Genomic DNA, 21,221 nt, shown 5'->3' with positions numbered 1-21,221 from the left:
TATCAGTAAGAGAAAATGTTATTCATTTTCAAAGCTTCTGAAATTACATTTTGCAAAAAGTACCTAACTTCCAAAGAGCAGGGAGAAAAACAGTGATGACCTACCCACTATTTGATCCAACACAGATAGCTTAGTGTAGAAAATATGACTAGAAGACATTAAAAAGTACGGTCCAGTTACTTGGCTGAGATGCCTCTCCAGTGCTGACTCTCAGATACTAGTTAGGCAGATATTAGGAACAAGGTAGGCCCAAAGGATTCAAGTGCTAATTTTTAAAATCTTTATTACTTTGCTATGTTTGAAGCCACATAGCTAACACAATCCAACAAAAACGCAGCAGCAGCAGGATAAATAAAAGGAAATCCATCTTGAGCAAGTTGAAGCCCTGATCAGGAGTCTAAGGGAACCCCTTCCCGTACAGAAGGGCTGAGGAGGCTCGGACACAATCACTTCAACTGAGGGTATGATAGCAAATAGTTACCATCTTGCTCCTATGGATTTATGAAGTTGAGAGAGGACCTGGTCAACTACAGGCCCCAAGCAAAATGCAGCAAGGAGGATTCACCTAACAAGGGAACTTAATGTGGGATGACTGAAAATTGCTCTCTCACCCCCAATCAATCAAAGCCCTTGAGTCCAGGAAGCTTAATGATGAATGGTAGAAGGGACACGAGGGAAGGCTTTGCTAGTTAGCGTGTGACCACGAAACCTGGGGCCACTCTAGCTTACGCTGCAGGCAGGCGAGACTTTTTGTGTTATTTGTTCTAGGAAAGAAACAACTTGGTGTTTCCTATAGGAGAATGAAAATATGCTCACATATGCGAGTGAGGCAAGCTCTTGGGCTCTAAAATGTAGCCTGAGTTGACCAGGCCCTTGTGGACGGCACCAGTGCAGGAGCAGCACTTCAGCTAGAACAGCAGCCGCACTAGCAGGGTGACAGTCACAGACATAGGACACACAACACCCAATACAGTGATAGCTCTGGGGCAAGGGCTTCCATATATTTAGCACAGCTATGCAGAAAAGCTTTACTCACTCAAAATGTACAATAAATGTTTGATTCCAGGAACTGTCATACCTTTTTCTTCACTGAAAGCATTACTAATAAGCAAAGAAATATTAAACTATCTTAACAAAAATACCTCCACACACAATGTGTTGGATTAGAATGCTATCTGTCCTCCATAGATTATCTAGTTTTTATAGACAAAAATACAAATCTGATTAAATATATCTCGGGTTTACAATCTTTATTCATGCATACAGTAAATCTTTTGGAGAACAAATCTATTTCTTAGCTCACTATACAACTTTAAACTGTTATCTGTACCTCTTCGATGTGACTCTCCCAAGAAATTCTTCTTTTATACCCGTTTATTTTTATGAGAATGTCATTTTGTGCTATGTTAGTATCCTGTTTTTTTTTCTCTTTATACTTTACATGCTCCAAGGAAAATAGGGATTTTCTTTAAAAAGTTAGCTGTTTCTCCTGTTAATTCAGTATCTTGATATTTATAGCAAGTCTTCCAGTTGAGGAAAAAGGCTGTTCTAACTCAAGTGTCAAATGGTTAACAATGGAAAATGACAGGACAGGAATCCATTCTTACAATATATAAAACATTTTCACCAGAGAGAGACATTTAATAAATAAAACAATGCATCGAAAAAAGTCCACTGGAAGCAGGCACCAGAGGGTCACTTGCATCCCTGGGCACTGAATGTATTAAGAAAAGGCCTGATTTACAATGTTTGCTCTCAAGAAATACACAAGCCCAACGTACGTAGATGGTCAATAGTCTATAACAGGTTTTCCTCTCTTGTGTCCATTAGGAGTGATTGCTGCAAAGCCTAACGGGTGATGCCTCCTTTAATCTAGGTCTTTTACTCGGCGGCAGATCTCATCCGTGAAGTCGGAGCACTTGGCGTTTCCTCCCAAATCTTTTGTCAAGCTCTGAAAGGAAGGAAAAATGAAAATCAGATGTACCTAGGCACACTCCCTGCCCCCATCACAACTCTTGTGATTCTGGTAAAACTCTCTGTCAGAAGAAAAGGATCCCATCTGGGCAGGGGACCACCTCCTCTAGCTCCCTCTCCCCATGGGAGAGGACAACATTGACCTCACAGGGGTTTGTGAGGACCAAAAAGGAGTTAATGGATGTGAACGGTCTTTTAGAAGCACAGAGTTGTCACACATCAATGTGAGGGTTTCTTAAAACTTAACTCTGGGCATGTCAGCCAGGGGCTCAACGAACACTTGGTAAGAAAGGAAGTTTAAGTAGCCAGGGTTCAAAGGCTTTTCAATAGTGGGCCATATGAATTTAATTATATAATTAGATTTAGCTTCAACCACAAATTCAAAACCAAGACCTAGAGGCTAAAGAAGGCAATACCAATACCAGCAGTAGGCAGGTCATTAAGCCACATTGCTACACTCACTAATTAGGTAGAAAATAAGTTTTTATGAAAAATCTCCAGTAGGATGTGCCCTGGGTCAGGAAGGCTGAGTCTGGGCTCACAGGCCACATGGTGGAGGCCTGGGCCCTACAGGTGTGTTGCTCAATGAAGCCAACAAGGGCATGAGTTTGACAGAATCCAAACTACAGAGGACGTAAAGGATGCCAGTCAGCAGGTAAACTCTGCTTGGCTTTTGGTAGTTGGTGCTTAAGCAAAGTGCCTGGCACAGAGTAGGTGCAAATTGAAAGACACACTGTTGGTATACTCAGCCTGCAACATTCAACTAATGATAGCTTGGCCTGAAGTGGCACAAAGCCATCCTCATCCTCATTCTCCGACATGGGATGCCTGCAGGGAGACCTCCAGTGCAGAGCTGAGGCCAGGGCCTCCAGAAAGGTGCAGGAAGAGAGAAGGGGAGAAAAGGGGGCAGGGGAAGGGAATGACAGTTCCTGCATGGACATGCATGAGGACCAAGGGTGAGAAAAAGGTTTAGGGGACATTCTTCCCTCTCCATAGCTCTCAGGGAAAGCAGAGATAATTGAAACAATCTGCAAGCAGCATTCACCACCAAGTTTCTCAAAGTTTAAAAAAACCATGCTGTACAACTGTAAACAATGAATTCTTACATAAATTGGAATCAGAAAGCTTGGGTTCAAATAGCTAATTAACAACAATGTTTAACTTCTCTGGGTCCCAGTTTCCTGATCTCTAAAAGGAGCCAAGGCTCCTTTTGATTTGATGAAGCAGAACCGGACGGGAGTCTCAGAGGCCAGAGAGCAGGTGACCAAGCCTCCAGTTATGTGGCTGGCCCAGAACAGGCCCCGGCAATCTCCCAAGCCAGGCCTTTCTGTACTTTCTCCTTACCTGCCCTCTCAGATTCATTCTAGCTCTAAATCGCTGATCCTGGGACTGCAGAAAGAAATGAAAACTCTTTGCATTGAGCAAAACTTAAATCCATATTTGCCATGGTTTCAACCTTCCACTAAATTATGTTTGCAATTTACATGGTTTTGCTACTTAACACAAGATATTAACATGAAGGCTAATGCTTGGGTGGTAGGCATTTGGAATGACCAGCTGCTGAAATGCACACCAAGACTGGGAAGCAAGAGGCAAGCTCGCTCACATCCACAGAGAGGCTGCAGCTTTCTATCTGTCCTCTGTTCCCAGCTACCCACAATGCAGTTCTCAAGAAGGTAGCTCATGGTTCATCACAACTGACAATGAGTAAGGGATGAAGATTTTCTAAGCTGTGTCTCTCTACTGTGAATTCATTCAGCGAGCAGTTTCCCTAAGAAGAGGGACCCTCTGGCATTCAGGACACACACCACATCAGGGATTCCTAAACTTGACTGCTCTGTACCCATGGAGAAGTCTGGTGAACGTAAGGACTCCTTCTCAGAATCATGTTTTTAAATGAATGAAGGAATGCTAAATTTATGATAGAGGTCAATGAACATAAACATGCCCACTTTTATCCCAGCAAAGTTTGGAGACTCCCTGAAATCCCCCACGGACCCTTGTCCAGGGAGTACCAGTATCACACACTAAGTCTGCTCAGATACAGTTCACCTCTGGTAAGGGTGAGAGGGTGAAAGATAGTGAGCTGGATGCTGCCCTGATCAAGAACATACCTTTCCATCTTTAATTGTCGCAAAGCAGGCGGTCTCGATCTTTGCTGCACAGTCATGCAGCCCCATGTGCCGAAGCATCATCACAGCACTCAGAAGCAGGGCAGTGGGATTGGCCATGTCCTTCCCAGCAATGTCTGGGGCTGTTCCGTGAACCTGCCAATAAAGAAAACTATTGGTCCTTGGAAAATCGTGAACAACCCAGTATCTACTGAAGCTGTGAGACATAGGAAGGGATGTTGAAGAGACCATCACCCTTCTTTTGGGAAGAACCTCCATGGCACTGGAAAGAAAGGATTAGGCCAAGAGTAAGAAACCCAAGGCTTTGACAGTGCAATGGTCATAGGCAAGTCATATCAGCTTCATCTGCATCTGTAAAATAAAGATAATAATAGCAAGTTCTACAAACCCTAACGCCCTCTCTAATTGTAAACTATGATTCTTCCACTCAAATCTCAACCACTGCCTCACTCACTCAGGACCAGAGATGACCAGAGCTTTCTAAAGGCTACTCAAGGGAAAATATGAGCTCCATTAGGACCTGGGTTCCAGCCCAGCAGAAAAGGCTTCAAGGATGGCCCAGGAAATAGTGTGTCTGCACAATCGAGGTCTGCCCTGACCAAGATGCTAAGACGCTTGCTGCCAAAGCAGTGGGGGGCCACCAGATCATGGAATCTTTCTGTCCATGACATGAAGATGTGGTGATCTGTACCACCGCAGGGCATGTGCACACAATGAAGATGCAGGTCTTTGGAATCATGATTACTGTTATCAAACAGCAAACATCAGGAGGCAGTGTAGCTACTCATACATCAAGGGCTCTGAATGTAGAGTCCCAAAACTTCAGAGGTGGCAGGGACCTCTGCAGCCACTACCTGGCCTGACCTGCATCTGACCAACAATTTCACAACCACATTCCCAACCAGGGGAACCAAGGAGCTCTGACAAGAAGCAACCAACTCTCTGACTCCTCAGGCAGCTGACCCACTTCTGAATAAACCCCAAGTGGTGAGAAGTCTTCTCTCCTGACACCAGGCCTAACATTGCCCTTTGGCATCTGGCCTCCAACGTCTGGGGCCAAGAAGAACAAGGTTAAACCCTCTTCCATGTGAAAGCCTTTCAAATTATTTGAAGTTTCATTCTTTATCTTTGTATCCCCAGCAGTTGGCCTAGTGCCTAGCACAATGTAGGGGCTCAATACTTGTTGAGCGATTGTTGAGTGATCCAAGACAACTATCAAACCTCCCACTCCCACCTCTCCTCCAACATGAACACCAACCAACACTCACCCAATATAAACTCAAATTACTTCACCATCTTGACCATCCTGGCTATCCTCCTTGGAACATTTTCATTTAGCTCATTAATACCTTTTCCTAAAAAGTGGCACCAAGAACTTAACACAACATTACACAGTCAAGAAGATCTCGGTTCAAAGCATGGTTCACAATTTAAATATGGGTGTGAGTATGGGCACATCACCACCTCTGCTGGGCATCCGTTTCTTCATATGTAAAATGAGTGAGTTAGACCAAATGACCCCCAAGGTGCCTTTCAACCCTACGCCCTAAAACACTCTATGATGAATATCCACTTGGTTCATGTTCAGTGGGGAAAGTACTAGATTTACAATCAACAGAAACTTGAGTTCGAATCCTGCTCTGACACGCTCTCACTTGACATGTGACTGACCATGGATGAATCATTTACCTCTTACTCTCAGCTTCCAATGACTCCACTATAAAATGAGAATAATAATATCTATCTCAGGCTGTGGGAAAGACAAGCACCATGGTGTATGGTTGATGAAGCTGTAAATCTGAAAGAATTTGGAATTATGCAAATAAAGTGTCAACACCTTTTCATAGAGCAAGTGTCCTTCTAGGCTTATACCCTGTGGAGGTCACCAAACAAGACCAAAGTTGCCATAAGCACCAAAACATTTGTAGCAGCACTTTTTGTGGTAGCCAAGCAATGGAAACAAAGTGATGCCCAACCACTGAGGAATGGCTAAATAAATGAATGTCAGGGAATATGACTGTGCCATACAAAACAAGGACATGAATATGAACAGAGAAGCATGGAAAGAGCTGTACAAACTGATACAAAGTTTCATCAGCAGAGACAAGCAAACAATAGGTGCAACCACTACGACATTGTCATGGAGAACATAGCTATCAAAAGGGAACGCTGCAAAATTACAAAGACCCTGTATAGCCCCAAAGAGAGAAATGAGAAGACATTCCCGCCCCACTTCTTTGTAGAGGCAGTGCAAGGTAGGGGGAATCTACCAGTCTGGTATTTTGCATTTATTTGCAGCCTTTTTTGATTTACTGATAAAATTTGCTGATTTTCTTTTTCTTTAAAAAATGTTACATGGGCTGGCTCTCTGTGAGGAAGAGGAATAATGGGGGGAATTTCTGAAGACATAAAGAATAAAAGAGAACAATAAAAATATGTTTAAAAGAAAAAAACTGCGCCTACCTCCAAGGACCCTTGTGAAGATCCATTGGATAGGGCACTTTATAAGCCTCACAGTCTTACATGACTATCAGATGGTCAGACACTACACTCTTGAGAATAAGGCCTTACGTGATCTAAGGTAAGCATAACAGGAAGAAAAAGATCTACCCAAAGTCTAATCACTAAAAATCACTAATCTAAAGATAAAAATCAATCCAGAACTTTTTCCCACATAACTTTTGGCAAAAAACACAAGAAGATCATCTGTAAAATAGCAAAGCCAAGCAAAATTTTCCTAAGTGATTTCTTTTTGGCAAACAGGTTTAGTGCTCCTCATAGTAATACAAACAATGTTCTGAACATTCCTGGAGTCACTGAGCAATTTTAGCCTAGAAATCACAATGAAGTTTCAGAAATCCTTACCGATTCAAAGATCGCGACTCCATTAGCGCCAATGTTTCCACTTGGTGTGACACCAAGACCCCCTATCAGGCCAGCACATAAATCACTGAAAAAGAGAATTCTGAAATAAACTTCCAAAACAGGATACACTCAAAGGGGTGCATCAGGCCCAAGGCCAATTAAGCTGCTGAATGGGTGGGGAGAGCCTAGCCCCCAAATCTTCCTTTAACATTTAGTGATGGACTCTTCCCTGTGCTTTTCCAGGATCTGGACTGTGCCTTCTTAATGTTAATGTGTATAATTATGCACACCACCTGTGGAAGCTGGTAGGTTACAGCTGGAGAGGAGTACTCTGAGCGTACTTCTTTATCAGTGGAGCAAAGACAGAGACAGACTTACCTAAGGATGTCCCCATACAAGTTCGGCATTACAAGAACATCAAACTGGGATGGATCTTGCACCATCTGGAAAGAACACATTTGTGGATTTCAGAAAGCAAGCACTCTCTGCCAGAACCCCCAGGCGTAATTCTTAGTGTATACTTACATTTAAACATACTGTATCAAGGTACATCTCATTAAATTTAATATCTTTACAGTTTTCTGCAACTTCCCTGCACTTTTGAAGAAAAAGCCCATCTGACATTCGCCTGTAGTTAATCAAATAAAAATTGTTGAAAGCAAAGCCTAAGAGAAAGCAAATGATTAAAGCATAAAAGCCAAGCACAATTGTTGGGAGCCGACTTCACTGGTTTCGGTTAGAATTTAAATCTGTTTTAGGTATTTGATGAAACATAGGCTGAGTCCAATATGCCATGGCTCACAGGTGGTGCAAAAGGGGAGGGGAGACAGAAGCCAGAAGAGGAGGCACAATGCCCAGGAGCGCCCAAGTATTAAAAGCCAGAAGAAGATGAGTCTGATTTATGCAATCTTACCCTCCAAAGTCTAAGAGGCATCAAATGTTAGAACATTCAGACAATACTAAAACAGCCTTGAAAAGTTACTGATGATAAAGTTTTAGATTTTATAGACTTGGAAGTTTTCTTGGTTAGGAAAAGGAGTCTTTTACACATTTTTTAGGGGGATAGAGGATTGGGGTTGATTTATACTTCAGTTAATATGGCCAGAAAAGCAGCTAGTAAGAAAAGCCAGAATAAGGCAGCAGCTCCTCCGGTTCTCCTGGGGGTCAGGAACTGCATGGTAGAGACCTCACTGCTCAGTCCACTTTTTAAAACAGAAATTACACCTGTGCTTTGGACAAGTAACTGTTTTGACCTTCAAAAAACACCATCAGCTTTTCAATTCTCCAAGGGTTCTGGCAAATAATAGCAGCAGCAAATCCCTGTGGGATTGGAGAAGATGACCTGGCTGCCACTTAATTACCTGATTGGCCCTGGGCAATTCCTTTCCTTACCTGTAAAATGAGGAGGCTGGACCCCATGACCAGAGAGACTAAAGGCCTGAGAGCCTCCTCTTCTGCCCTGACTTACTTCTGAAGCCTCACACCCTCCTGACAGCATCAGCCCCAGTACTTTAGCTCCCCCTTGGCTACAATAGTTTCCTTATCTATATAATGGGGTGACTAAGACTTGTTCTACTGACCTCCTTCAAAGGACTATTGGGAGGTTTGAATGAGCTAATGTAAGTCAAAGCACTACGTAAACAGGCCAGCATCACACAAAAGCAAGGTGATGGACTGACAATCTCCATCCTGCCATAAATTACTATTGTTCCATTAAACTGTATCAAGAGACTCCAGAAGAAGAATCATTCAGAGCTTGCATCCTTAAGACAACACCCAAGACCCCCTTTTTAGAGCTCTTAGCAAACCCAGACTCCATTTCCCCAAACCCACTTCAGAACTAAATCCAGCCCAAGTGCCCAGACCACATACATGATATTTGCTTTGTGCACAGCAGTCACGTTGCTGCGGTGATTGTTCCTGGCGTACTCAAAGGCAAATTCGGCAATACGTTTGCTAGCTTCTTCGGTGATGAGTTTGATACTCTGTACGACACCATCAACAATCTGACAAAGGACAGACAAATGGTCTCAGCACTAAAGACAAGGCAAACTGCTTCTAACAATTCCATTTTTTCATGCAGGAGACAGGATGGGATGCAGAATTCCTGACGTTCCACATTCTGAGCTCTAGCTAGTACAGGCAATATGTGCTGACCATCAACACCACTGTGTGATGACTTGACCCTGACTCCACATTTCACAAGGACTACCCTCTACTATTGGGACTGCTCTGACAAGGAAGTTCCCACTATGGAGGCACTGGCACCTTCTCTGTAATGTCACTAATAACCCAGGATCACATGGGCAGGATGACACCGAGGCAAAACTGGAACCAGGAAGTCTGAGCTCTTGGGCTTATTTCTATCCAATCACTACAATGTGGCCACTTTTCATAAAAACCACACTTGACTGATGCTGCGATCCTTGTTCACTTACCCTAACTTCTAGCTTGTACAACTGATATAAGGACATGAAAAACAAACCTATGCTAAGACTGGTAAGCCTACCTCCAGACAGTATGAGAAACCAACGTACCACGTGCTCAATGCCGCTGTATTCACCTTCAGTGTTCTCCCGAATCGTGACAATATTTACATCTGTGTAAGGGGTTTTGTAGCCTTCAATGGAGACACATGGGCGCACATTTGCATAAAGGTCAAAAGTTTTACGAAGCAATAGATTCATAGAAGGATGTCCAGCTGCAATTGGTGTCTTTAAGGGGCCTGGAATAAAATAAGAATTCTTAAATGACAAACTAGTTAAGAACAAAATCAAAGCAAAGGGTGACAGCCCTTGTCTCCAGTAACTCATGAGAGCCTGTGTTCTCCTTCCTGCCTGTGTTTTTCTGGCTCTAAGTCAGAGTTGCCTGTAAGCACACAGCTCAACTATACTCTTCCAATGACTTCAGGGGAGCACAATATATTCACACTTAATTTGAGTATTTATCCCTGTTGTGAGATTTCAGTATTTTGCCTCAGGGTGATAAAAATCTACTAGCCCCTAGCTTTCCTGAACAAGTTCCTAAACTGGAAAATGGAGTTTATGTTCCCTCCAGGCTCCCTGCTCTGCAAGGAGGGTATGAGAAAAGCAATGTAAATCCTAGAGTATGTATGAGAAATACTGGTTAGATAACAAAAATAAATGCATAGTCAACTTAAAAATGACTAAAAGGCATACTGGAATTTGAAGTTAGTCACATTTCAATACTTTTAATGAAAAAAAGAACTGCACAAACATGGAAAGCAAAACACTTTTAACACTGATGACAATGCTTTAGAAGAAAATAAAATGCTTTGGCCAAAGCCACTGAGAAGAAAGCAACACCACTGCAGGCTGAATTCAGGCCCACTGACTCTCAAGTCAGTGCCAGGGTGGTGGCTGTGGGAACAGAGCATAAAGGATGGACGGGCAAGATGCGGAGACAGAGAAATCCACCAGCCTGGACAGGAGATGGAGCACAAAAGAGGGGGAAGATAACAGGACTGGCCTGGATCTGCAAAGTTTGATGGCAGAGTTACAACTAAGCCAGGGCCTTCCAGCCTGGGCGTTTGCAGTAACATCAGTAACACTTACGCAGTGCTAGCCAACAAGTGAGCTGACTGTGCTGGTGACACACAAAGTTGGGAGGAAGGATGGGGAGGATCAGGTGTCAGGAGAGGCAAGCTCCATTTGATGGCACAGAGGATGTTTAAGGAGGTAGATTTACCATAGTAAATGGCACAAGGAAGAAACAGGCAGCATTCCAACCCAAAGTTACTGACTCCAAGGCCAGGAGTCTTCCCATTACCCCAAGCTTCCTCTCTGTTTCGATGAAGAAGCAGAGGCAGGAGTGACGGTTAGAAATCTGACACAGAAAGGGAAGAGAACTATGGGATTGAAACTCAAGGGGTAGCAGAGCACAAGGAAAGTTCTGTTTTGTTTAAGGAAAAGGAAGATCACAGTATGTTTGCAGTCAGACGTAACACACACCCACAAACACACATATGATGTAGATAGAAAGTTGTAGAATATATATATATGTATGTGTGTATATATATATATATATATATATACATATATATATATATATATAGAAGATATATATGAAATATATCTACAAAATGTAGGTATGTATCTATATAAAACGTAGACACATACACACATGTATTTCCAAAATTATGCCACTTGTAACAAAACTAAAGATGTCTCGCTTACTCCCATCAATTGCACCCATACCTTTCAGTCCCATCTTGTTTTTGTCCATGGATTCTTTGGCTTCGGGAGGAATCATCCACTTCCCTCCAGGTCCTTTAATGGCAGACACATTCCTCTCTTCCCACTGAATGGGTGCCTAAATACCACAGAATAATCATTATGGAGTAGGAATAGTTTTGTATTGACATTGACATGACTGACATGTTATTATACTGTCTTCATCCTTTCACATTTATCCTCCTTGTAAGTCATGTGAAATTATGTATTTAAAAGATTACAATAGCCAGTTCCTGACACAAAACTGATCCTACCGTGCTCTTGGCCCAGAAGGTGGCTCAATATCACACTTGTCGTATTACCCACAGTCACTTGGGGTATTAGACCATGGTTAACAGCTGCCATATCCCCACTCTTCTCTTCCCCATCCTTGCATAAAGATCTAAGGAGATTCCTATATTTAGCTTATGACAAGGAACGTGAAGAGATACAGAACCAAGAAGTGTTATGTAGGAATGAGATTTGGAGAATGTTAGCTCTGTCACTTACTACTCTGTGGTCTTAGATATAAGTCACTTAATCTCTCTTGGCCTCAGTTTCCCCATGTGTAAAAAGGGGGAGGTGGTGTTGGATTTGATAACCTCTGAAGTGCCTTCCAAATCTAAGTCTCTCCTCTTATGATGTAAGCAAAATGGGAAAAAAGGTAAGGCACATTCTCTTTCACCCAAAGAACAGAATTTTTGATACTAACACTGTCTATTTTATTTATATATTGAACTTTTTTTACAACTCTATTATCTCTGTATGGTGGGTATTGATGCTAAAAGCACCAAATTACCTCATGTGTGAATAGTTTACATAAACAGGGTTCATCTGCCTTTAGCTGCTGATTCTCATTCACTCAGCAGAGATTTCCCAAATCCTAAGTTTCTCAAAGCTCTTCCTGAGCACTGACCGTGACCTAGGGGATGAGGGCCTCCTTAGAAATGGGCCTCCCTCCAGTTCTGGTGGTCCTCAGATGACGTGGCCAGACAGGGCCTGGGCCCAACTTGGAGCTTAGGCAGCTCCAAAGAACCTTTGGGAGTTAGTGCCCCCAGGACATGTACACCATGATGAGACATCAAAGGACTCCAAGGAAGGGAAGCCATAGACATCACAGCCTCTATTTACTGGGATTTATTGTTACATTTCATTTCACTTAGTAGTGATTTATAACTAGCAACTATTATGCTACCAAGTAACTAGACTATATGCCCTTAAAATTTCCCAAATAAATAGTATATTTAAATAGCTATACTAGGGGCTGGCTTGGTGCAAAGTATGGATAAGGGATGCTATTCTGACTCAGCACTAGTCTCCCCAGCATGTGGTAGAAAGAACAAGATGCTTTTAAATGCCAGCACCACACGCCCTGTTCACGCATTCAGCAGCTCTATGAATAATGCCCAGGATGCTCAAAGAGGGGTAGAGCAGTCACCAGTCCTGCAGCAAAAATGTGATCTTTAAACCAACAATTCCTCACTAGAAGGTAAGCTACGAGTGGACAGGGGCTGTTTGACTTTTGTCTTTGCACAGTGCCTGGCACAGAGTAAAGAGATTAAGAAATGCTTGCTGATGGACATATTAGCCATTACTTATAAAGTAATGATGCAAATGCAGCAGCTTTTAACATAAACATTGCACTTAGTGCCAATGTTAAGGGACTTAAAATATCTACACTCAATTCACCCTTCTAAAAATAAATGATGACCGATTAGCTGGGAAAGGTTTTTCTATAGATTAGGATTAAATTATTATAAATGCTCACATACTTTGGCAGCATCAAAAATCTTCATAACAGAAGCTGAGATTTCTGGCCCAATACCATCTCCTGGGATTAAGGTCACTGTCTGTACCTAAATGTAAAAAACCATCAGAAAATGCAAAACAGATGCTGTAAGAAAGTGTAACATAAAATGGAGGCTATACAAGTGTATATAAGAGTATCAGAGCCAGTGAAGGCTATTTACCAGTACCCCAAAAGAGACCAAATGCCCTTAGGTCAGAAAATAAAATTTAAAGTTAAAAAAGACATCATTCCTTAAACTGCCAATGAATAATCAAAACAACAAGGATGACTAGACTATAGGAGACTCCAAAGTCAACCCTTCCCCCAATTTTATTGTTTTGTTTCTTTGACAAGGACTCTGCTGATGCTCATTAGGCAAAGAAATAATTAAGTTACCAAAAAAGCCTTCCCAATGCCACCCCTTTCCTTTATGGAAACATGAGGTGGCAAATAGATCATATCTAGTCCATATAGTAAAACAGAAAAGAGATCTAAAGGTTTCAGAAGTGATCTCTCCAGCCTTCTTTGAAAGTACATTTCAAGTACTTGAAAAACTTGAAAAAAGTATTTGAGATTAAACTGGTATGATTTTAAGAATCTGACATTGACCTTCCCTCCCCAGGTCTTTTACTAAGTCAAAGACACCACAACACATTTTTGGACAAATTTCTTGGTAAGCCATGTTGTCCACCACAATACTCTGAAGGGAGAACAAAAGGCTCAATCATTCTGGAAAAAAAAATCCAAAGAGGCTTTGGGAATTTCTCAGTGTTATTTTAAAAATGACTGCCTTTCATAAATTTTGACTGAACAGATGATACGAGATAAAGAACTTTTTAATTTTTCATTGCCAAGAGTGGCACCTGTGACATTATTTACTAGAACAAGAGACAACAGATGGAGTCACAAAGCAATAGCCATACGCCAATGCTTCTAGCCAAGAAGCTAGCATTTTAAACAAATGAAAAAAAATGGCTCAAGGGCAAAATATGAGCTAGGCTGAAATTCATCTGCTCCTCATCTTTGCAAGTGGACAGTGATTCACTACCTAAGTGACCCACAACTTCAAGTGGGGGCCCTCACTTGGGCTGTACAAACTGCCCCAGCTAAATCTAATCCAATTAGACCCTTCCTGATGCTTCTTGGCTTATATTTGCCTTCCCACAATCACCCCTTATGCCACCAGCAGAGGCCTGTATAAGCTAAAATCTCCTCATATTTCTTTCAGACACATACTCAAGATACACAATAGGGAGATGACTGAATATTCGAAAAGCACTGGTACAAACATTCAATAATGACAGAAGACTGGGTGATTCAAGATGCTAAGTCCAAATGTCATCTTTCTGTCTGAAATACCAACTTAGATGTACTTGCACCTCTGGCGGCAACAGTCAATCTTAACCTTTGCACTAGCGGAACGCTAAGAATCCTTTAGGTTCTTCCTTCCTGTTCTCCCAATAACATTTGATTGACTGTAAATTCCATTGGGTGGTCACTGGATTACAGAAAAGGTCAGAGCTCTTCCACAGCTGAAAAAGTGAGTCACATTAATATACCTGGGTTTTATGGAAATTTTACACCATGAGATGTTATTTGGGAGTGCTGGAATTAAGAAACCCAAATGAGAGCATTTAAGGAGGGAATTAAAAAAAAAGATAGGGAATCACTGACCCACAACCTTAGATTGACTAAAAATGTGGAATCAGTTTTTAAAATGCAAGGCTTCTCTAATGCTAGGAAGTCTAAAAACAGCAGATTTAAAGTTAAGTAAATGAAATATTAATAAGATACTCAAATAAGATTGAATAAGCAGAAGTTTACAGGGTCTATAAAAACAAGAGAATTTTCTAAAAGAGAAGTAAATCTACTGTTTTTAGGAAAGCTTAAAATAAGTGAAGCCAGATTTGAAGGTTCTCAACAACTTTTGTTCCATTTGCACTAGATGAAATTATAAAATGTTACCAGGCTCAAGGGGAATTTCCAATCTATTTTTAAACAGGGCTGGTATGAGATTTTAGTGTGACAGGCCCCCCAGCCAGCTGGAATAGAATTCTTTTAAATGCACAAGTGACCTGACAGGTTCATGTACAAAGTTAGCAAACGAATTTCACTGGCCCCTAAATTGTGGGCTTGTTTATAGGTTTTTGTAAATGGAAATTAAGTTTTACGTTAATAAATGTGCTAAGCACCTTTCTTGAGAAACTTCTAAAACGAAAAAATATGAGAGGTACTCACACCACCAGCAAAACCTCGGGTCACCTGTTTTGGGTTGCTGAAGGCCCCCAGCAGCCGAGATACCTATTATTAACACCCAAAAAGAAGAGTCAGTTACCACCAGCACTGAATAACACACACAGAAAGCCAAAGATAAGGAATCAAGGATGGTTGGTGCTAATGCTAAGATTCAGGCAAATATAAAAGCGTGGATCAGGAGTCAGGGGAACCAGGTCCAAGGTCTACCTCTTGTATGGTTGGTTAACCTGAGCTGTTACCTTGGACAACTCACTTAATTCCTCTGGGTCTCAACTCCCTTATCTGTAAAATGAGAAGCCTAAATTATGTGGCCTCTGAGGTCCCCTCATCTCCAAATCTATGATCTCATGAACTTTTTGGAATATTTTACTAATAGGTTATAATTTCATCATCTACCTCCAAAATCTGATTACACACTTTAAATAAATTTTATTTGTCCAACTTGTTACCATATCAGAAGATTATTAGAAGGAAATTATACATTATCTCAAACCACTAATTTCTCTCATATCATCTGAGTGGAAACTCCTACACAGATAAATAGACGGACAGGAACCCAGAGGACAACTAGTACACTTTTGGACCATGGGAAATAATGGGGATAACACACAAATGCTAATAAAAGCAAGTTTTAAACCTTCTTATAGGGATTTAGAAATAATGTCATAAAAGGAATTAAGAAACTTTATTAAATGCCATTTGATTTTTCTATATCTAACGGAATGAAAATGACCTTTAAAAAGGCCATCATTATTAAATCATTTGAGTTGATCCAAAACCATACTGGATTAGAGATAAGGTGAATGTATTAAAAAGAATAATTAGAAAAAAGAGCCAAAGTGTGGAGTTTAATAATAGGAAAAGAACTGGTGAGAAAAGCAGTCAACTTGGGGGACAGAGAGCTCTGGACTCAGAGGCAAAGGATCTAAGTTTGAATTTGGAATCTCATTTACCTGTGGGTCTCTGGGCAAATCCCTTTACTTTTTTGCACCTCAGTTTCCTCATCTGTAAAAGGAGGGAGTTAAACTAGATGATCTCTAAGGTCCCTTTTCCAGCTCTAAAATTCTATAATTCCCTGAGATTTAAAGATTGTTTTAAAGTGTCTAACATAATAGATTTGGGGGGGGGCTGCATTTTGTCCTATCCAGGGAAAGATTCTGCTGACTCCACCTTTATTTTCAGCAGCGTTAACTTATTATTTCTACTCAGAGGTACCAAACAAGAATGGACAGAGGGTACTCTTGTTTGGCCTCAGAGGCCAGAACTGGCATAGTAAGGGGCTGGGGTGAGGGAAGAGCCCGAGGGGCAGCTTTCAATCTGACATGTGGGAAAACTTAGTTAGAAGTGTCCTCTAAGATGCTGAATTCCCCATCCCTGGGAGTCTTCAGGCAGAGGCAGATTCTGCTCCACTAGGCACAGGTCTGGATAAGCTCCTTTGTGTTCTTTCTGACCCTGAGATTCTATGATTCATCAAAGAAGGGCACTCTTCCCCTACAATACTAGCTCTGTCGCATTGGCAGTGATACTCTCATACCTGAACAGGGTGAGGACATAAGCTGTAGGCTGAATTTCTCTTTCAACATTGTTGTAAAAGAGCCAGTCATCCTGTGCTCTCACTGTATACCATATAAACCATTGCTATATAAATATGGCTAACCATATAAACACTGCTAAGAAAAAGCCAGGGTTGTTTTAAAAGCCGCCCATGAATACAATACTTTGTGATAACCAGTAATAACTGCCTTTAGATGTTTACAATTTAGCAACACTCCTCCTTTCCACTCTAGAGTAACAGAGAGAACAAAACCTCAAAAGTGCCACTGAGTTCTGGATGTAAAGCGGTCAGCCATCTGTCTAATGGTAGAGGTTGCTCTACTGAGCACATACACAGTGCTACTTAGAAATGATTTCCTTCACTGATTTGTATATTCAAATGTAGAACAAGAGTTGTAATCTCATGTCAGGATATTGAGAATGCTCTGAGAAGGCAGCAAGAGCAAAGAGGCAAGGACTAAGATCCAAAGGTCCAAGTCTTAGCCCAAGCTTCCATCATGATCTAGGTGTGTGTTACCTTTGGCTGTTCTGTACTGTAAAATGAAAGGGCTGGCTTAGACCTCTAAGATCCCTTCCAAGCCCAGCAGCCCACCATGCTGAGTCGACAACACTCTGAGGGAAGCTCCCTGAAGACAAAGCCCATATCTCCTCTTTCTTTTCTGTCACCCTTAGCCCCCACCATCTGGACACACTTGGTATAACGCAAGCACACAGCAAAGGCTTATGTACTGAACAATGGCTCAAGATTTACAGTACCAGCCTCCAAGTGGCTTCTTGGTGTCAGGGAGCCCTGGGCCGTTGGCCTTCCCTCCACAAGGCACTCAAGCTCTCTGGACTGCAGGCAGCTCTCCAAGAGTATAAATGGCCAAACAGCTCACAGTCTGCCTTGCTTCAGAGAGTTTCCTCCCCAGGAATTCCCTTTACTTATAAAATCAGAAATTTTGACAAGAAAAATACATAAAGAATTAAAAGGATCTGGGAGCTGACCTTGATATTACCTCATCTCCTTCAACAGCACAAGGGGAAATAGAGGCCTAGTTAGTGGCAGAAACAAGCTTAGAATTCCATTGTCCCTGTTGCCAGAACAGTAAACGCCTATTATTTTCTCATTAGTAGGTGGCAAGTTTCCTAAATTGCTGTCCTTACACGAGCATCACTACAATGCAACAAAAACAATTCAAATCACCCCCACAAACAAACAGAGGTCTTTTCAGGGTGAGAGTAACAATGCCCTAAATGTATTGCCAGGAACCAAAAAATGTGACTTCTTTTATGAAAGAATTTGAACAACTGTGAGTCTTTTTTTGTCACTCACAAATGACATCGAGGAAAATGTGACAATCAAAGAGAAAAGGTCTGAGTGACACCAAGTGTTCCAGAAGCAACATAATGTCCTACCAAGAATGCTCTGGCTTTGGACTTGGAGCTAGCAGAGCTGAGTGCAAGTCCTGGACCCTGCCACTCATTACCTGAGTGACCCTGGACCAATCATTTCATTTTTCTGGGCTTCCTTCAGTTTCTTCACCTCAAAAAAAAGGGGGGGGGGGTAGAACTAGATGAACTCCAATGTTCTCTCTAATTCCCCCAGTAGGTGATTTGGGGATAACTACTCAAGGTTGAGGAGGAGGCTAGGTGGACATCAAGGCATGTGAGGTCTGTTCTCTCAAACCAATGATTTGCTGTGATCTTGGTCAAAACACTTAACCTATTCAGGCCCCAGTTTTTACAGGAGTAAAATGCTACCAGCATTCACCATTTTCTTATCTCTTCAAGGACAAAAGCAGGACTAAAATAAATACTTGTAAGTACTCTGCTACCTTCAGATAAGGAAAAAAAAGAGATCCTGTCAGAGACAGTGAAATGGGCAAGCAGAGAACTTAAGAAAAACCAAATCTGTCAGCAAAAATCCCCCAGGAAACCCTGATCTGAACAGATCTCCCACTTTGAAGGTCAGAATTGCAAGAAGGCCCCACCTGGATACTGACACATAGACAAATTCTGTAGGTCAGGAAGACCTGGGACAGTATATGGAGTCAATACCTCACTTTGGACTAAACAAGAAAACTAAGAAGTACTACACAACGGTGGGAAAACACATAAGAAGATGCATATTAATATCTGGTCCCCTTTAGGTAGAGGGCAACCAAGAGGCAGAGCTCTCAGATGAGAACTCAAGTCTAACTTCTTTGTTAGTACCAATTTACGATAAAATCAAGCGGCCCTTTTAAAAGTTACTGGATAGTGACAGCCCTTCAGTCCCGATTTCCCAATAAGCCCCTCCACACCTGACAAGTGACATTTCCAGAAAACTGGGCTGGCCACCCTGCATAGGGCTCCAAGAGGACCTGCGAAAGCCTACTCCTGCTTCGTGGAGGGGTCAGTTTGTAGAGGACAAGAAGGCAAAGGACTCAACAGGCTGGATTCTCCGAGATGACCTAGTTCTGAGTGGAAATCCCTCTCCAGGATCCCCAACCTCACTACCTCCTAAGGCAGCCCATTCAACTCTGGATCGGCTCTCACTGTTGGGATCATTCCTTCCACCAAATCTAAAGCTGTCTGTCTCTGTATCCGGTATCCCACAGCTCTCGGCAGAGACCTGTAAGCGTCCTTCCCATGCCCGATGGGCTTCCTTCCCCACCCCTCCGACTTTTCTCCAGTTCCTAGATGAGGTGGCCTGCGGGCACCTCACCGTCCCAGGGACACTCCTCTGGCCCAGTGTATCCATGTCCTTCTCTTATTAAGAAGCGGCCTCACGTTCTAAATCAGAGGCAGCTCCTGGGTCTCAGGCTCCATACTCCCCTTACGGTAACCTAGGGGATCTGGGTTCCACCCACGTGTCAGGCACGTCGGAAGCTTCCTCCCCAGGTTCCTACGCCCGCCTCCTGGGCACAAATAGAACAAGTTTATTCCCTTTTCCCCGGAGACAGCCCTTCTACTACGGGAGGACAGGTAGCACAGAAGGCGGGCGGGGCCCTTCGTGGCTTCTCTTGTCCAGACTGACCAGTCCCCAATCCTTCCCGGTGGCGGTGGGGGGCCTCGCTCTGCCCTGTGCACACACACTACGGCGGACCAAGGGCACATTGGGAGGTTCGGGGGTCAGCATCTGCCCTTCCGCCCCGGGTGACCTTGGGCCCTGGGCTAAGGCCCCTCTAGCTCCCCACCTAAGAACGGGGGACGCGCGGGCTGGCCCCCCCCGGGATGCCCCGAAGGGGCCTAACTGCGGGAAGGCGCCCCGGGGAGCAGAGGCCGGTGGTCCCCACGCCCAGCCCTGCCCGGGGGCCCCGGAGGTCAAGCCGGGGCCTGACCCTGCCCCGCCCTGGGGCTCCGGGCGGGGCCCACGCGGCAGCCCCGGGTCGCTCCACCCTCCCCGCGCTACGCGGGCTCCGGGCGCGCCCGTGACCTTGACACCGCCCCTGGGCCGGGCCTGGCCGGGCCTCGCGGGCCGCACTGGGGGGACGGCGGCGGCCCCAGGGGCGGCCGGTGGAGGGGCCGCGGAGGGGCCCGGCTTGAGCAGAGGCGCGGGGAGGCCGGAGCGGGTAGGAGCCGGAGCCAGAGCCGGGCTCGGGGCCCGAGCCGGCCTCCCAGGGCCCAGGGCCCCACGCCCCTGCTGAGGCCGGCCGGGGCCAGGGGGGTTGGTGGCGGGGCCGCACGCGCACTCGCGGCCCGCTCCACGCAGCCCCCGAAGCCCAGCTCCTCCGCTCTCACCTTGCGGATCCACGCGGGACCGGCCATCGCGTCCGCTCCTCAGGCCCCGGCAGCGGCGGCTATGCGCAGACTCCCTCGGCCCGGGAGCTCAGGCCCGGCATCGTTCACAGGCCCCGCCCCCCGTGCCCGCCGCCGGAAGCCCCGCCCCCGGAGGAAGGAAGGCAGGAGCCCGAGCCTTTCCCATCCCTTCTTCCCATCCTTTCTTTCCCTTCCTTTCCTCTCGTCTCGTAGCCGGTTCCTCCCTGTCTACCGGCTGCCCCTCCCCCCGCGCTGCCTTGGCGTCTCCTCAACCAATCCCGGCTCTCCAGGGGCGGCGACGTAAGAGCGTTGGATCACGCAGGTCCATTGACAGGGCGAGGCTCGAGAGGAGGGAGGAGACGGGGAAGAGCGAGGAGAGGAAGAGGCGGGGCGCGAGCTGGGCGTGGGCGGGCGGCTCCCGCCACGGGTGCCGGTGCTCGGCCGGAAGTCTGACGGAGGAGCTGCGCTTGACAGCCCTCGTCGGCGTCCGAGCCTTCCTCGGTGTTTTATTAAAGCCCTGGGCCCTGGACTCCAGACCCGGCCCTCCCGGGCGCGCCCGGTCATTCATTCATTCACTCCTTCCTTCCCGGCCAACGCAGCCGCTCTTGGGGCCCTCGGGGTGTTCGGGGTGCCCAGCCTGCCCTTCCCCCTTGGTGTCCACCCGCCTCTGCAGCGTGAGCAGTGGCCACAGCCAGG

At 44.4% G+C, this 21,221-nt stretch overlaps 1 protein-coding gene across 1 annotated transcript; it reads right to left on the bottom strand.

The window, feature by feature from the left end:
* Nucleotides 1-266: 266 nt before the first annotated feature.
* On the bottom strand, nucleotides 267-20,784 carry IDH3A (isocitrate dehydrogenase (NAD(+)) 3 catalytic subunit alpha). Its single transcript, XM_072628600.1, has 11 exons — nucleotides 20,508-20,784; nucleotides 15,231-15,293; nucleotides 12,976-13,059; nucleotides 11,189-11,303; nucleotides 9,509-9,696; nucleotides 8,844-8,977; nucleotides 7,497-7,599; nucleotides 7,350-7,414; nucleotides 6,972-7,056; nucleotides 4,089-4,241; nucleotides 267-1,951 (listed from the first exon to the last, which is right to left on the bottom strand). The coding sequence occupies exons 1-11, from the start codon at nucleotides 20,532-20,534 to the stop codon at nucleotides 1,868-1,870; spliced, it is 1,101 nt and encodes a 366-aa protein (XP_072484701.1). The 5' UTR covers nucleotides 20,535-20,784; the 3' UTR covers nucleotides 267-1,867.
* Between the last annotated feature and the right edge of the window lie 437 nt (nucleotides 20,785-21,221).

This window comes from Notamacropus eugenii, chromosome 1, assembly GCF_028372415.1.
Source record: "Notamacropus eugenii isolate mMacEug1 chromosome 1, mMacEug1.pri_v2, whole genome shotgun sequence".
In the NCBI taxonomy this organism is placed as follows: Eukaryota; Metazoa; Chordata; class Mammalia; order Diprotodontia; family Macropodidae; genus Notamacropus; species Notamacropus eugenii.
Note: the sequence above shows the minus strand (reverse complement) of the source record. Positions and strands in the feature narration are given on the sequence as shown.

Bases quoted from the DNA above. Each gene is read 5' to 3' on its own strand.
- IDH3A (XM_072628600.1), bottom strand. From the start codon at position 20,534: ATGGCCGGTCCCGCGTGGATCCGCAAG. The intron at 11,304-12,975 runs GTATGTGAGCAT...TGTGGTATTTAG, and splicing joins AGATTTTTGATGCTGCCAAA to GCACCCATTCAGTGGGAAGA. The intron at 7,600-8,843 runs GTATGTGGTCTG...GATTAACTACAG, and splicing joins GTGCACAAAGCAAATATCAT to GCGAATGTCAGATGGGCTTT.